Source organism: Protopterus annectens, chromosome 1.part1 (assembly GCF_019279795.1).
Source record: "Protopterus annectens isolate FY-2018-M chromosome 1.part1, PAN1.0, whole genome shotgun sequence".
Taxonomy (NCBI): Eukaryota; Metazoa; Chordata; order Ceratodontiformes; family Protopteridae; genus Protopterus; species Protopterus annectens.
The window spans coordinates 287,444,390-287,462,276 of NC_056726.1; the positions used below are offsets into that span (position 1 = coordinate 287,444,390).

General features: G+C 41.2%; 1 protein-coding gene across 2 annotated transcripts in view; it reads left to right on the forward strand.

Moving 5' to 3' along the window:
• Nucleotides 1-17,536, forward strand: part of LOC122804578 (suppressor of cytokine signaling 1-like) — a 625,285-nt gene extending 607,749 nt beyond the window's left edge. The window contains exons 1-2 of one of the 2 annotated variants that reach the window (XM_044074538.1): nucleotides 15,659-15,888; nucleotides 16,482-17,536. In XM_044074538.1, coding sequence (XP_043930473.1) covers nucleotides 16,541-17,143 — 603 coding nt within the window. In that variant the 5' untranslated portion in view covers nucleotides 15,659-15,888; nucleotides 16,482-16,540 and the 3' untranslated portion in view covers nucleotides 17,144-17,536. Of the gene's footprint in view, nucleotides 1-15,658; nucleotides 15,889-16,481 lie in introns of those variants that run through there. The other variant, XM_044074529.1, reaches the window with a different exon arrangement.
• Nucleotides 17,537-17,887: the final 351 nt, after the last annotated feature.

The following is a 17,887-nucleotide window of genomic DNA, read 5'->3' on the forward strand; positions in this document are numbered from 1 at the left end:
TTATTATTCCTATTTTTTTTTTTACTTTCCTCACAATCAGGCATTAGACGTAGATACAGGTGGCTGTCATTTGGGGGTGGGGAGAAAAGGCATGCTGTGTAGATGTCTAACAGCAGCAACTTGAAATACATGACTTTGACCATTTATTCATAGGTTCATATGTGTGTACTAGACTAACAAGCACTAGGGCTCTTATAAGCCTAGCCATGCAACCCAAATGTGACCCCAAATTTGATTTATATATGGAGTGATTTACTGACTGCCTCTGTCCATCACAGACATAGGTGCCAGACCAGGGGTGAATTTCCAATTACCCATTCATTGGTCCAAGTTGTGCTTAAATATGGATAGGGAAGAGCTCTGCTTCACATGGATGGAAAGCCTGTTCCAGAGAATGGGAATTCTCTGAGAAACATATCTATCTCTCCATCATGTCCTATTTATGTCTTAAATAAAATTTAGGTTTTTAATCTAGTAGTTCTAATGTTTGTTTTGCAGATGTGCAAAAGGTTCGTCAAAACAGGGTGCAGGGATGCCTTGTATGCCAGGCAAAGATCACCTCTCAGAAGCCTGCATGATACTGAGTAAAGTGACAGAGCTATGAGGTGATTAACGCAGGATATTTAGTTTACTCCATGTATTCTTTTTGTAAGGAATCTTTGTGGAAGTTTCAGTTGCTGCATGTGTCTAGCCAAGTATATACTGAAGGGGGCATCATACTCTATGATGGCTCTGATGAGGGCCGAGCACAGTGGTATGATGACCCCTCTGGACCTAGATGCCAAGCCCTTGCATATAAGTTGAGCAACACAGAAGGATTTTCTTACTACCTTGGACACTTTGGCCTAAGACTAGGTTATTGTATACATGTGTTCTCAGATCCATGAAGAGTGAAAAAACTTTTAGGGGTGTTTTATTGATGATGTAGTTACCTTCCCAAAAGGTACTATAATGCAATTCTTGGTATTGAGTTTTAAGCCATGGCTTTGGCACCAAGTGTTTGTATTATACCTTGCTGAATGGTCTTCTCATCTTGGGAGGATTCAGTGATTGCTCCAAGATTGCAGTCATCTGAGAACTTGATTAGTCGGATGCCTTTGACATTGGCTTTGACATTTGAGAAGTAGCTGCTAAAGAGTTCTGGGCCTAGTACAGACACCTGGGGACTCCACTGGTGATCGGCCTGCTTGTGGAGGTTCTCCATTTCTAACCTCCTGGGTCATATTAGTGAGCCAGCTAGCTAGCCAGCATGTTATAAAAAGCCTTATTCCTAGTTCCATAAGTTTGTTAACAATGCCTGAGTAAGGAATTGTATCAAATGCTTTAGCCAGATCTAGGTAGGTAGTTTGCACTGTTTTCCCCTAATTCATTGCCTTAGTGACCTTTTCAAAGAAGTCCACCAGATACAGTAAGCATGACCTTCCTTTGACAAAGATAAGATGGGATAAGCCTAGTATTTAGAGGTGTCCTATGTCCTTGTTGATAAATTCAGTGATAATTCTTTCCATGGGTTTGAATATAAGACTAGTCAGACTAATAGATCTGTAGTTTCCAGGATCTGTTGACAGTCCTCCCTTATAAAGGGGGATGATAATCACTGTCCTCCATTCTTGTGACTCAATGCCTGTTTAAGGCTACAGTTAAAGAATGACTCCTGAGGTCCTGATAAGTCATATTTTAGACTGCTAGGAGGCATACTGGAATGTTATTGGTGCTCATAGAGGCTGTGTACTTGACTTTAGCAAGCGCAGCCTGTACATGCTGCCTAGTTACACTTAGAGGGGTTATGTTTGAGGGTATTTCTAGCGGAACTGTTGTGAGTGAGAGAGGGGTAAAGCTGGAACTGAATTTGGTCACGAACAGGTTTGCAATACTGCCAGGCTCAGTGAATGTGGCACCATTAACAACCAGTTCAGCACATTGCTATGTGCTGCCCTTGAGATTTCTGACATAGTTGAAGAAGGCCTTATGGCTATCCTTCACATGGGAGGCTATGATAACTTCAGTGTTAGTTTGCTTGACCTAATTAGCCCTCTTAGTTGTCTCTTTAGTTTGATGAGAGTTATTATCTTTATGGGAATTACCCTTCCTAATTTTTGCAATACTTTTGTTTCCTTTTGCTGTATATCCTGTTTAATTTGGGATGCCACCCATGGTAGTTTGTTTCTGGAGCTATTCTTGGGCTTACTTCTGCTAGGTAAAGTGGCCACTATACAGCCATTGACATGGTTGTACAGAGAAATCTGAGTGCAATTCAGCATGGACTGCTGTGTTCTCTGGGTTTGGAGGCGCATTGAATTTTGACAAACCATTACTTAATAATAAGTAATTTGTCTTGGAATAGTTTATGTTACTGATTTTAATGGGATTACAGAACTGATTTTGATTTCAAACGAGACAGCTTTATGGTCGGACCTTACCAGCATGGATGAGACAATTGGGGGGGGGGGGTGCACAGTGTTCTTCCATATTTGTGAGCACGAGGTCCAGTATGTTGGAGCCTCTAATGGGTGTATTCACTGTTTGGTCGAGGATGTTTATATGCACAAAGTCCACAATTTCTGTGCCTGTAAATGTGGGGCTGTGTAGGATTCCCAGTCTATACTGGGATAATTAAAGTCTCCCATGAGTAAGGTATTAGGTTGGATGGTAAGTGTCTCCCAGTAGGTCCAGATGTGAATTGTTAGCTTCTTGGGACATAGTAGGTGACCTATAGCTATGATATGGTAGGGGATTTTTTCTGTGGTGACCTGTACATAGACAAAATCCATGTCATCCTGTTTGACAATCCTAGAGGTATGCTTATTATTGATATATATCGAGACACCTCCACATTTAGCCCTTGTCTGTGCAGCTACTGGTCTAAAAGTGTGGAGGGCACTGAAACCTTACACTGCCAGTATACTCTGCCTCTTTAAGCCATGTCTCAGTAACTGTACAGATGTCTGTATTCTCAAGTGTGAGGAGGGCTTGGAGGGGAGTGTGGAGGGCACTGAAACCTTGCACTGCCAGTATACTCTGCCTCTTTAAGCCATGTCTCAGTAACTGTACAGATGTCTGTATTCTCAAGTGTGAGGAGGGCTTGGAGGGGAGTGTAGTTTTTTATTTAGGTTTCTGGCATTGAGCAGCAACACCTTGCAGTTCAGTTGAGTGGATTTTGCTATGCTGATAGGTTTGTCATTTTGACATTGCCTGAAAAAAGGCACTGTTGAAGTAGATAAAGTTTTAGTCAGTATTCAAAAACCTAGAGGGGGAAAGGTGGAGACCATCCTTGGCAAAACAATGTGGTCTGTTAACCATGTCCCCACAAGCTGACTAATATTGGATCCCCTTACAATAACACCAGAAAGAGAAGCAATTGTTGAAATCAATCATTTTTTTGCTCAGATTGTGGCATAATCTTCAGTAATGGTAATATGCTACTCAGTGCTAGGCTCATACCAGCCTGAGGCACACAATCTGAAAGCTCCATAATGTCTCACTTCATATAGAGTAAGGGACATCTCAGGTCATTTACAACTTCATGGACTATGATGGAATCATACTGGTACCTGTGGCATAACGACTTGAGTGCATGTGTGATTTGGAGGACCCTGGCTCCAGATAAGCATCTGACAGGTATCTTCTCCTTGTTCAGCCTGGTTAGAGGGGCATAAGCATATATTACAATGGAGCCCCTGCCTGGAAAGTGTGCTTGCTTGCCTTAGGGGCTTAGTGTTTGGGGTTCCACTGAGAATGCTAGTATGTGTGGTGGTAGATGTTTCTTTTTCTGAGTGCCTTTGGGCTTGCTATGACATAGCTTTGACAAAGACAGTCTAGGCAGTCATTGTTGTTTAGATAGATTGCTTTTAAGTGCCTCAGCATATGATAATCTGTGTGAGTACTGTGTGCTATGTGAGGTGGGTATTGTATGCATGGTTTTGACAACCTGATGTGTGCTTGCATGTGAGAGTTTAGTCTCCATTGTCATTGTGTAAGTAGATCTCTCACATACTGCGCCTGCTTCTTTAAGGATTTAGTGATTATCAGTAAGCATGAGACAACTGAAAAATTGTCTCAAGGTGCCCATATTCTCCAAGCTGCCTACAAAGAAATTAGGAGATTGCAGATCCATAGTGTCCAGTCTTTTGATTAGTGTATTGAGGTTAGAAGACTGTTAAGGGCTCAAACTAATAAGGGTGATTTACTGGGCGCCTTTGTAGGTTCATATGTGTTTACTAGGCTAACAACCACAAGGGCTGTTTTAAGCCTAGCCATGCATCTCAAATCTCTGACAAGTTCTAGCACCCTTCATAACTGTAAACAAAGCTTGGGAGATGAAACATGTACAAGCAGGGAACTGGGAGATGAACCATTTACAGATTGCCTGTGTCTATCAGAGACACAGGTGCCAAGCCAGGTATGAATTTCCTGTTCCTCATCCATGTGTCCAAGTTACATTTAAATTGGGTTAGGGAGGAACTCTTCTTCTCATGGATGGGGAGTCTGTTCCAGGGATGGGTTAGTATCTGGGATACATATCTGTCTGTCCAGCAGGTCCTATTTATATCACAGGCAAGGTTTAAGCCTTTAGAATGGGTAATTCTGGTGCTGTTTACTTTGTGGATGTGCAGGAGGTCCATCAGAGTGAGGTCTGACAATGCCCTGTATGGCAAGCATAGGTCTCCCCCAAAAGCCTGTAGAAGACATAATACAGGGAAGGGGCCTTCAGGTGGTCTGCACAAGACAAATGCTAAAAAGGAGCAGTCCAAGGACCAATCCCTTGAGACTGGCCTCTTTGTAGAGGTGGACTCCCCAATTCTAACTTCAAGGGTCCTGTCTTTGAGCCAGTTGGCTATCCACTGGGTGACATACAGGTTTGCACCTAATCTCCTGAGTTTGTCAACAATGCCCAAATGAGGTATTATGTCAAATGCCTTGGCCAAGTCAAGGTAGGCAGTGTGAACCATTTTGCCCTCATCCATTGCTTTGGTGACTTTCTGAAAGAAGTCCACCAAGTTGAGTAAGCATGACCTGCCGTTAAAGAAATCAAACTGAGTTGGATCCAGTGTCTGGAGGTTTACTATATAATTATTGATCATTTCCATGATAATTCTTTTCATGGCTTTGCATATAAGATTAGTGAGACTTATGGGTCTGTAGTTTCCAGGATCTATAGATGGCCCACCTTTGTGCAGACGGATGACTGTTGCTGTTCTCCATTCATGAGGCACAAAGCCTGTTTGGAGATTACAGCTAAATAGCAATTCCAGAGGGCCTGATAGGTCATGTTTCATGCTATTTAGAAGGCATCCTGGGATATTGTATGGGCCCACTGATGCAGTGTTCTTGGCTTTAGAGAGAGCATTAAGGACATGCTCCCTAGTGATAGCAGGGGGAGTTATATTTGATGGCATTTCCTGAGGGAAGGTTGAGAGGGTGAGAGGGTAAAGGAGCTAAATTTGTTGGCCAGCAGATTTGCTATATCTTCTGGCTGAATGTAGGTGGCTCCATTTACAATAAGCTTTGCACACAATTGTGTACTGGCTTTGAGGTTGCAGACATAGCTAAGAATGCCTTGTGGTTGTCCTTGGCCTGGGATGCCAAATTTGGCTTTGGTAGACTTTAGTTGTCCTCCTTGTTGTTTGTTTAGTTTGTTGAGAGTGCTTTTATCCTGCTGGGTGCTGCAGGTCCTAATTTTTGCCATGATTTTCTTCCTTCTGTTATACAGCCTATTGATTTTGTGATTCCACCATGTTGGCTTATATTTTGAGTTAGTTCTGTTCTTCTTCCTGGTGGGTACAGCTGCCTCTATGCAGCTATTAATATGCTTGTATAGGATTACTGTGAACAGTTCTACATAGGCAGGAGTGTTCTCAGGGTTTATGGGGGCTTGAAATTTTGTCAGGTTATCACTTAACAGCAGGAAATTAACCTTAGAGTAGTTCCTGAATATTTCAGGGTTAGCTGAGGGTTCAAGTTTTATTTTTACTTCAAAGGAGGCCATTTTGTGGTCTGACCTTACCAGGGAAGACATTACAATAGGGGGTGTGCAGCACTCTCCCATATAAGTGAGGAACAGATCCAGTATGGTTGCACACCTGGTTGGAGTATTGACAATCTAGTCTAGGGGGAGTTTGTGTTTACAAAATTCAGGAATCTCTGTGCCTATGTGTTTGGTGTTGTATAGGATTCCCAGTTAATAGTGGGGTAAGTAAAGTCCTCCATGAATATAGTATTGGGTTGGATGGTGAGTATTTCCAATAAGTTTAAATACATGGCATGGGTTTGCTGAGTCATAGATGGGCACCTATAGCTTGCAAGGAATGGTACTGGATTTTACCTATGATGATTTGAACATGGAGTGGCTGAAGTGCATTGTACTGTTTGACCAGCCTTGAGGTAATATTTATTTTTGATGTAAATCAATACACCTTTGCCTTTAGTCCCTGTTTGTGTAATAGCTGGTCTAAATGTGTGGAAGATATTATAACCTTGCACTGTTGGCTTTAAACCATGTCTTAGTGACCGCACAGACGTCAACATTCTCTAGGGTGAAGAGAGCTTCTAGAGAGTGGAGTCTTTTTGTTTAGACTCCAAGGATTGAGCAGTAATACCTTTATATTTTATTTGTTTTGATTTGTTATGTTGGAAGTACTTTCAGTTTGGCATTGCCTAAAAAAGGCACTATGGGGAAAGACAATGTTTTAGCTAATATTCGAAAGACTAGATGGGAGAAGTGCAGACCATCCCTGGCAAAGCAGCATGACTTGTTGAGCATCTCCTTCTATACTGACAAATATTGCACCCCCATAGAATGACACCAGAAGCTAAGCCAGTTATTAAAGTCAGTCATCTTTTGTTCTTACTGTGGCATCATCCTTGGAGAAGGTAAAATGCTGCTCTATGCTAAGCTCATAGCAGCCTGGGTCATGTATTCCAAGAGTTTTGTGATGTCTCTTTTCATATACTCTATGGAGGTACATCTCAGGTCATTTACACCCACATATACTATGACTGAGTCATACTGGTACTTGTGGTCGAATGACCTGAGTTTGTGTGTAATGTAGTGGATCCTAGCCCCTGATAAACAACTGACTGTGACTTTCTCCTTACTCAGCCTGGTTAGAGGAACATCAGTGTGTCTCATGATGGAGTCTCCAATGACCAGAAGGTTGGATTATGTGGTGGCTTGCCTTATAGGCTTAGAAGTAGAGACTCCATGAGATTTGGCTATATGTGTTGATGTGGGTGTTGTTTTGAAAGAGTGCATTTGGGACTGCAGGGCCAAACTTGCAGGAATACAACAATTAAGTGCCAACAAAAATACAAAGTATCAAATTACACAGCGACACTGTCAGTAAAGCTTCTCAAAAGTGCAGCTGTCAGCAATCAGACAGGACAATATCAGTGTACTTGAAAACCATTTAAGGTGTAAAGAATCAGGAAATAAAGCAGTGCAAAACAGTAAATAAAAATCTTTTATCTGCCAAGGATGTCACTGGATTTATTCAGGACCCTCTAAGATTATGGCAAGGATGCTAAGCAGATGGGAGCTGTATGAAAATGATTTGTAATGGGGAGGTTAACTTCAGCAGTACTGGATTGTTGAGTGCTGACTCAGTTTTTCTGGGTCTACATAACCCAATAGGTGGGAAAAGTACTTAGTTTACAGTGACAATAGCAATCAAAGAGGGAGGGAGCTTATGTAGTCAGATTACCAAAATGACCAAAAGCCACAGACACTGGCTTTTAAAACTACAACAGAAGAGTTGGGTTGGGGGGGGGGGGGGTAATTAAGCTGCTGTTAAGAAGCCAGACAAATCTGATAGAGAAACTTGTTGTTCTCCTGTTAAAAAGTCAGACAAATCAGATACAGAAACTTGTTCACAGTGTCAGCATGTGAGCCAAAATGGCCAAGAAAATGTTTTTTTACTTTCATCCAATTCTAACACAAGAGGATGTACTAAGTGACTAAGTGACTATCATTTCTTTTTTGAGGCATAGAGAGGCAGACACGGAGATGTTTTACAACAGTACCCCCCGCCGTCCATTTCGCACAGGAATGGGCATGGCCAGATTGATTGACATGACCAATGGCTGTGATGTAGTAGGCAAATGATGCATGACCGACATAATATATGCTGAATATTCATTGGCTAATTCTTCTTCCTAAAAGTAGTGCGATCTCAGAGTTGGTTTTATTTATATTTATATATACGGGGGATGCAGGGGGGCTTGCCCACTTTCAAAAGCGCAGGGAAAAAAGTAATATTTGTGAGCTAGTGTATCAGCTCATCAAAAAAAGTGCAAGCAGTATGTGTAGGATATCTGTACGTTTTATCAAAACAGATTAAAAGCGCAGGAAAAAAGTAATTGTGAGCTTGAGTATCAAACTCTAGATTACATAAACTTTGTACATGCTAAACTGTCTATTAAAATCCACAAAACTCCAAAATAAAGCATTAGATGCCACAGTTTAAAACCAAACACGTGGACTTGACATAATGAAACACTGCTTTGCCATTGCTGCTTATCATAATGAAAGACTGCTTTACAGTTTTACAGTTCTGTTTAGAATTACATTTGGAACTAGTCTTTCATAATGAAGCACTGTATCTTGAATTTTGGTTAGAAACTGTGATGACTGCTGCTTTTATGCCGCTACCATCAAGTCTTGCTAATGTACCATTTAACTAGTATGCAAAATCTGGTAGTGTAATATAAAACAAGTGTAAGAACTGTGCAGCTAGAGACAATATATGCTGCTAGGTAAACTTTGGGTAATGACTGTTTTCCTTTAGTCAACCATGCCTACTTCATTCTGATGAACGTTCTGCGTTCAGTGCAGAAGCACATTCAAGGGCCTTGGCTAAACACTAGGTATAAAGAAATTTGACTAGTTGCTAAATGTTCCACATTCTAGAAATGGAAAGTTAGCAGCTATGGAGCTGTAGCATTCACAAACTGATTGAACATTTGTAAAGTAATACAAGCATTTCCTTTCATATGCGGTATATCGCAGAACCAGAACTTACTTAGTATGATATAAATACTAGGAGAAAAAAAAACAAACAAACAAAAAAAAGAAACATATTACGCTAGTCAGTATAACCAGCCATCTACTTTAAAATGTTCCCGTTTTTATGTTTACCAAATGCCGGAAATACCGGATGAATATTCATGCGGACTACCAAACTGTCTTCAAGTTTATTAAAGTCTAGAGAAAAAAATGGCCATGTGCAGACTGTTGGGCGGGTTTGGGCCAGACTAGATACTGTGCATTGGGGGGGGGGGGTAACTGTTGTAAATCAATACCGGCAGGCATTATTCCCCAATATGACATGCATGTCACTGCAAGTATTTGTCTTCTCACAGATTCATAGGTAGGTACTAGGCTATCTGTCCGAAGGCATTTATAAGCCTAGCCAGAATGTGTTGGCTTTCACCACCCCCTTAGATTAGTTCCCTGTGCCTCTGTCCAGCAGAGCCACTGAAGTGATCCCCGGGGTAAACTTTCTGTTTCCCATCCACTCGTCAAGGTTTCTCTTGAAGAGTGTTAGCGAGGAGCTCTGCCTAATGTAGACTGGAATCTTGTTCTAAAGAATGGGAAGTCTCTGGGACAGAAATCTATCCCTCCAGCATGTCCTATTTATTGTTGTGGTGAGGTTTATATCCCTAGAGCGTGTGGCTCGAGGGGATATGGTTTTCTTTAGGTGGAGCATGTCCATCAATTCTGGGTTGGACATGACCTTGTATGTCAGGCAGAGATCACCTCTGAGTAGGCGGTATGCAACCGAGTACAGCTAGAGTTTCTTCATTTGAGCTGCATAGGGCATCTGTTTGAGGCCAGTGATCCTCTTCGTGAGGTACTTGGTCTTTCCAGCTGTTGCAGGTGTCTTGTAAGGTACATCCCAAATAGGGCATTGTACTCTATGATGGGTCTGATGAGTGATGGGTAGAGGGGCACAATGACCTCTTTTGATCTGGATGAGAACCCTTTTGTGATTAGGTGGGCCACATAAAAGGATTTTCTAACCACTTTGGCAATGTGATTATCAAAGGAGAGATTGCTATCTACTTGGGTCCCCAGATCCCTTATTATGTCTTCCATATTTAGGGGACTACCACCTATGTGGTAGTTTGTGGGTACTTTATTTTTTCCAAAGGGGATGACTATGCACTTTTTGGCATTTAGCTTGAGGCCATAATTTTGACAACAGATATCCGTCTCAGTGAGACCCTTTTGGAGGATGTCTGTGTCAGCTGGAGAGTCAATTATAGCCCCTAGTATGCAGTCGTCTGTGAACTTTGTCAGCCATAGTCCTCCTTTGCTTGCCTGTACCTCTGAGAAGTATATGCCGAACAGGAGGGGTCCTAGGACTGAGCCCTGGAGAATGCCACTTGTAACCGGTTTAGAGTTGGACCTAGCTCCTGAAACTCTCACCATGTGGGTTCTGTCCAGGAGCCAGTTGGCAACCCATCTTGTGACGTAGGGGTTTATGTTCAGGCTGGTGAGCTTGTCTATAATACCACAATGGGGAATGGTGTTGAAGGCCTTTGCGAGGTCTAGGTAGGCTGTGTGTACTACCTTTCCTTCGTCTATAGCCTTGGTAACTGTCTCAAAGAAGTCCACCAGGTTTAGGAGGCATGATCTGCTCTGAACAAAGCCGAACTGGGTAGGGTCCAGTGTTTGGAGGTTCCCAATGTCTCTGTTAATGAGTTCCATGATGATGCACTCCATAGCCTTGCAGACCAAGCTAGTCAGGCTTATAGGGCGATAGTTCCCAGGGTCTGTTGTGGCTCCACCTTTGTGGAGCAGAATAACTGTTGCCGTGCACCACTCTATGGTACGTAGCCTGTGGAGAGGCTGAGTTTGAACAGTGTGTTTAGGTGAGGGGTTAGCTCATCTTTGAGCTCATGTAGGATGCAGCCTGGGATACTGACCGGTCCCATTGTGTTTCTGGCTTTGGGGGCTCTACATTCTGGTATGGTTATGGGCCATTTTGAAGGTGAGAGGGGGGTGAAGTTTCCACTGAACCTGTTTGCCAGGATGTTGGTGATATCGGTCGGTTCAGTGTATTTTGTGCCATTCTGCAGTAACTCCGAGCAGATCTGAGCATTGCCACTTAGATTCTTGACATAGCTAAAGAATGCCTTGTGGTTATCTTTGGAGTCCTTGGCAATTTTTCTTTCAAAGCTCGCCTTGGATGATTTTATGAGGGATTATAGTTTCTTGCTGATACTGATCAGGGATGACTTCCCTTCTTGGGATTTTACTATTTTCTGTACTAGTTTCCTCCTTCTATTGTATAACTTGTTTATGGCAGGGGTGCACCAGACTGGTTTCCTTTTCTTGGAAGAGTGAGTCTTGGCTTTGCTTGGAATAGCATTCTTGTAGGTGCCCATAGAATGCATTAGTAAAGGATTTTGCAGCTTGGACAGCATTATCCTTTAGCCTGGGGGCTTTGAAACTTTTCACCTCAGTCTTAAGTAACGTGAAGTTTGCTTTTGAAAAGTTTTTCACAGTGGTTTCCTTGTCCGGGAGTGGGGGTGGAATGTGGATATCCAAAGTGATTTGTTTATGGTCAGATCTAACTAGCGAGGGATTGACCTCCGGTGTGGAACAATGGTTGCCTATGTTGGTGATGATCAAGTCCAATATGTTGTCACCTCTGGTGGGAGTGTTGACCAGTTGATCCAGGGCATTTGAATTTATAAATTCTAGGAAATGTTGGGCAAGGGAGTTAGTAATTGAGTAGTTCTCCCAGTTAATGTTTGGGTAATTGAAATCACCCAATATTAGGGTGTTTGGTAGGATCTTTATGTTTCCCAGTGTTTCCAGAAATGTGGAATGGGGGTCTTGGGACATGTTGGGTGATCTGTAGCAAGCTGCAATTTGAATTGCAGTTTTGCTCATTGTTAGTTGCACGTGGATGATCTCTGAAGCATCGTGCTGTGCCACTAACCTGGAGGTGTGGGTATCCTTGATGAATATGGATACACCCCCACCTTTTGTATTTTGATCCGTGTTCTGTGGCTGAAATGTATGGTATGAATTGTAGCCTGGTAGTGCTGGGGTGCTCTCTGGAGCCTTAAACCAGGTTTCTGTTACTGCACATATATCAATTTTCTCCATACTAAGGAGTGCCTCAAGTGCGTGCATTTTGAGGTTTAGACTTCTGGCATTCAGTAGCATTACCCTCAGTTTTTTGTTACTTGTGCTATTTACGGTGGTGGGTTTGTCTTTTGAGCCTTGCCTAAGAAAGGCACTATGGGGGTGGCAAGAGCCTTGGCCAGTATTCGAAAACCTAAGGGTGACAGGTGCAAGTCATCTCTAGCAAAGCAACGTGGCTTATCGAGCATCCCAGGTGGACAGACACTGGATACCATTTGAGTGACACCAGAAACTTAGCCAATTGTTGAAATTGATATTTTTTTCTTTATACCGAGATATCATTCTTGGTGAGGGCAGGATGCTACTCAGGGTCAGGGTCATACCGGCCTGGGCTACGTGATCAGAGAGCTTTTCCATGTCTCTTTTCATGTAGCCCAGGGAGGTATGGCTCAGGTCATTCACACCAACATGGACAATGACAGAGTCATATTTGTACTTGTTCTGGAGTGACCTGAGTGCTTGTGTTATGTGGCGGATCCTGGCACCCGACAGGCAGATAACAGTAACCTTCTTCTTATTCAGCCTAGTGAGTGGGACGTCAGTGTGCCTGACTATAGAGTCACCTATTACTAGTATGTTGGGTATGTTATTTTGCCTTAAGGGCTGTGATTGTGTGGCACACTGGTTTTGTGAATTATATGTTTCATGGTTTGTGTTGGGAATGGAGGTTGCTTGGATGTCTGCTTTGGAGGTCTCTGTTGCTTTTGCAGATTTTTATTTAGAGCCTCCAAGTATGTTTTTGTGTATTTATGTGTGTTTTTTGCCAGTGCTGGTTTAATGGGTCTATGTGAGACTGGTGGTGTGATGTAAGTATTTCCCTTCTCCTCTTGACTGTCTTATTCAGTCTTGGGTTGAGAGAGCTTAGCCTCCAGTTTGGCTGTATAACTGCATCTCTTGCATGTATTAGTGTTTGGTGGTAGGAGGAGAGGGTTGTCTGTGTACATGAGGCACTTGTAACATTCTCACTTTATTTATTTTATTTATTTATTTTGCTCATTTATGCCCCCACCACCACTTTGGTGGCTCACTATTTCCCCATCAACAGTGCAAGTAGTGATTGTGAGGAGCTATCATGCAAAGCCATCAAGGGTGGTTTGTGTTTTTTTCCTTTTGTTATGTTTCTCCATAACCTTCCATGCAAACACTTGATGTAATGCAGTGTTTGGAAAGTACGGTGAGCTATCTTTGAAGGATGTCCCTCCACTTCCACAAGGAATGTTCCCTTCATGTGGCCCTGCCCCAGCTATTGAACCATAGAAGTTGGTTTTCTTGGTCTCCACCACAGGAAAGTTGTACTGCTTGGTGTGCTTGTGAGTGCACCTCCGCAGAAGAGATGAGCAGGCCACATGCCTTCACTCTTCTCCCACCTTACCTGGCTCCTACTGTGCCAGGATTGCTAATCAAACCCCAGTCACCAGGCACACTCAGAGCACCATCCCTCTGCACCACTCTGTCCATTGGTAACTGCTATTTTGTCAGCTTGGAACACTGTTTTCGACACAGCTTATTTATTCCTTGTAAGAAAAAAAAGACTGAATTCCATTCCTAAGTGATGATTTTTGTTCAGGCCATGACTGAATCTAATAGTTGGAAAAAATATCTTACATGCTCCTCAGAGCACCTAAGCAAACAAATGGCTTCTGACAGTACCCCTCAGACCCTAAGGGTTAATTCAATTATTTTCTCCACAGTTAGTCTTGGCCAGTTACTGTGTGTTAACAGAATGCAGAAAAAAATGAAAAGTACGATAAGAACATGAGAAGACAAGAAAAAAGCAGTCTGGGTGGAGTGGGAAGGCCAGAATTGGAGTGGATTAGGAAGCACTGGTGGATCCCAGGGTGTTGGAACAGAAGACAGCAGGATTTGGAGCCATAACAGAGTCCTTTATTTAAGGCTCCATTTCACCTAATTCCAGCCCTGGTCCAGGCTTTCAAGAGGGTGATTTAATAATGCCGGCATTCACTTGCCTAAATATAATTCCCATGAGAGGTAGGCAAGTCAGAAGAGAAAAAGTTAGAGTTAACTCTTACATCTCTACATTACAGTACTAAGTTTATACAGAATATGGCATGATCTCAGCTTAGAATCTGACTGCATTATGCTGAAATAATTTCATTTGTATGAGAAATGTACATATTTAATGCAATGATTTGACAAACTATGGTTTGGAAATGTGTCTGTACACATTTATGTATTTTGCCATATTCTTTTCGGTCTAAATCTCCTAGGTATCTGCTATTTGACTCCTGCTTTATTATGTCCGCCTTATTTATTACCTTTCTTTTTCATTTAATAATTGGAGGCCTTCTCTTTTGCTGAATGGTCTTACACACAAGTATTTTTTTTTAATGCATTTGTTTGTTAACAGGGCAGAAAGGCACATTGTAGGCAAAGGGAGACTGAAAGAACCGAACACAGGACCACAAGATGAAGCTCACAAGCAATGCACAGCCTTTACCCTCTGAGCTAAAACATCAGTCATTTATATAACTTTGCTGATATGGTCATAATTAGGTCAAAATACATGCCATATTTAGGGCATTTGGCTTATTCTTCTGAGTGGGATATTAAAGTCATGTCTGTAATTGCTCCTTTTTGAGATAGTATGCTGAAGCATTCCTATCTTTTCAGGGGGAAATTCACAGATCTCCTGTCATTTGCCAGAGAGCATTAAAATGTCATAAAACATCAAAATAATCCCTGATTTTGCCCTAAAGGTTATTTCCTCTTCATGAAATGTATTTATTTATGTACTTATATATTTATTTATTTATTCTGGCCGATTTAGTCCCAGGGGACATCTAAGGTGTTATTCACACTTCTAGGGAAAATTTGCCTAGGATGGTGGGGAGCATCCCCTACTCTTTTTTACTAAGTGCATTAGGATCTTTTATATACTTTAGCATTTCCCTCCAACTCAGTCAAATGATACCTTAGTTTAAATTCTCATCTGAAAGACAACACCTCAGGTATGTACCACCCTTCCTTATGTTGAAGGACTGTGTCAGTATGGAGAATGAATCCCAGCTCCTTGTTTGGGAATAGAACCCACAACCTTTTAATCTTACAGTCACAGCAGTTTTCAGAAGAGCATTCTACTAAAACATTTCTTATTATGTCAGTTTTCTAAATTAATATTACTAAGATTTTAAAAAATATCATAGATTGGGGGTCTTTGTTCCTGAATACTTTACAACTTTCTTTCATGAGTGATAAGACTAAGCATAGATGTTATATTACATTTTTAATATGTTCAGTGAGAAAAATTATTATGGTTATTCTGCAGACAAAACATATACACACACACACACACACACACACACACACACACACACACACACACACACACACACAGCCACACACACACATTCACACACATGCTCTTACACTGTTTCTCAGTACTGCTATGTTTGTTTCCAAAAATATAAATCTGAGTGAAAGTTCTAACAGAGAAAAAAAGCATAGAGAAAAGATGATGTGAAACTGTGTGAAACCACTGACACTCACTGAAGCTGAGTCAAATATAAGGACGGAATGATAGGGACTGGGGCTGCTTGGTGTTTATATAAATAATCTTGCTAAATGTGATGGTGCTGGAAAAAGAGACATTATTGCTACCACTAATGAGCCTGATTGTGTACTGCTTTGAGTCATCCCGAATATCAGTGGAGGTTGTTTTCTTTTATAATATGGTTGAATATTTAACTGTTGCATAAGTGTTATTGAAGCAGGTAAGTTCTCTGTGAATGACTGTTTGCTATTTTTGTGTCATGGAAAAGACTCACCTGTGTAGTATGCAAATGTATAGTTATATATGTTCCTCATTCCTGTTTAACACTTCTAATGCAATAACCAATGTGACATGTCAAATTACAGTCTAGGATATTGAAACTGACTTACGAGTAGATTGCTGATGTATTCTTTAAGGGCTTTAGTCAGACTGAGAAACATTAAAAAAATCTGAATTCTAGTTCTGGGAATAAAACACTGTATACTAGAGTGCAACAGACCACCATATTATTTAGCCTTGGTGCTCACTGCACCCTCTCCCAGCATAGTCCGATGCAAGCTATTCCTTAAATTTCAGACTTTGCTTCCCATCAGGTACTGGATGATTAGTTAATCCACTGTAGCTTTCTGGCATGTTGCTGTGACATATACACTCAGAACATTCCTAGTGATATTATGTTTATAGTGTGGGCTCTTCTCTTAAAGCTGAAATGCCGTACCTTCTCAAACTGATATTTCCTTTCTGTTTTATAATAAAAATTGTGCGAAAGTTCAACTGTATTATTTCAAAGGCTTTCTTTTCTGTTTTGTACAGACTACAGATGAATATGGAGCTGAGAATGACACCGTTCCCTGATTGATGTTTTCTTTGAGATGGTCGGAGGGGAAGTCTACACGAATACAGTGGCAGAAGTAGATGAGGATCTTTCTAGGCAGTCCCAGCACAAGTCCATCTTACCTTTGCCATCAAATACACATTATCGAGCATTCCGAGGAAGTGAGAGAGACATTGTGGAGCGTTGTGTTCAAACTTTGCAAGTCAGTGGATTTTATTGGGGACCTTTGCCTATGAAAGAGGCACATGACAAACTGAAAGAAGAGCCTATGGGGACCTTTCTTGTCCGAGACAGCTCACAAGGTAACCATCTGTTCAGCCTTAGTGTGAAGACAGAAACTGGTCCTTTCAGTCTGCGTGTTAATTTTAAGGATCGTGCCTTTTGGCTTGAAAACCACAGCTCAGACTGTTTAGTACGGTTACTAGAAATATGTGTAGAAAAAACAAGGACCACACCATTATGTTGTAATGAAGGGATACGTGTATCATTTTCCAAGCCACTGAGACGCAGCCGAATACCAGATCTACAAGAACTTTGCAGAAAAAGAATAGTGACAGAATGTGGAATAGAAAGAGTTAAGGCTCTACCAATTCAGCCAGCACTGAGAAAGTACATTGAAAAGTTTCCCTTTAAAATCTAAAACTACAGTACTTTTGCCTTGTTGTTTGTTTCTTTTGTTCTTTCCACTGCAATGATGAAAGGAGGGAAATTCCCACAAGCTAGTGTGAATTTGAGCATCAGTGCAGCCTACACTGTAAAACAGCCTGTATATTTTTTTTTTTTTACAAATTTGGCAGTTATTTGCTTCAGCATATATGCCTAACTACAGGTAATAGCATTATTAACATGCAAATTCAATTATTTCTTAAAACAGCACTTTATTCTTCCAAAACCATTCTAAATATAGATTAATATGAGTGATGCTTCAGCTATGTATGCTGATTGAAATTTCTTTTTCAGAAGTTTGATGCCTGTGTTTAATAATAGCATTGTTATGTTTATATACATAAAGGCATATTTGCAGTTGCTTGAAGAATTTTATATTATATTATATGGTCTGCTGTGTGTCTGTGAGTTTGCAGAAGATAGCAGAGTTCATAAGATAGAAATTGTTAATATCCTGTACATATGGTTTATATATTAAGTACAGCTGCATCGGGAAATTACAACATGCACTTAGAATGTTTTGTTTCACAGTTTTTTGTTTGCATCTTTGTACGTTAGTTCTTTGCGTAAAGTTGCAATGAAGGTAGCTGCTGTGGTGTGACTCTAAATGAAATGTATACAATTATTTAAAAACAGCTTGATATTTACATATGTCTGTCTTACTTCCTCATGTACGAAAATGAGAAAATAAGAACTGCATCACCTAGACTATGTTAAA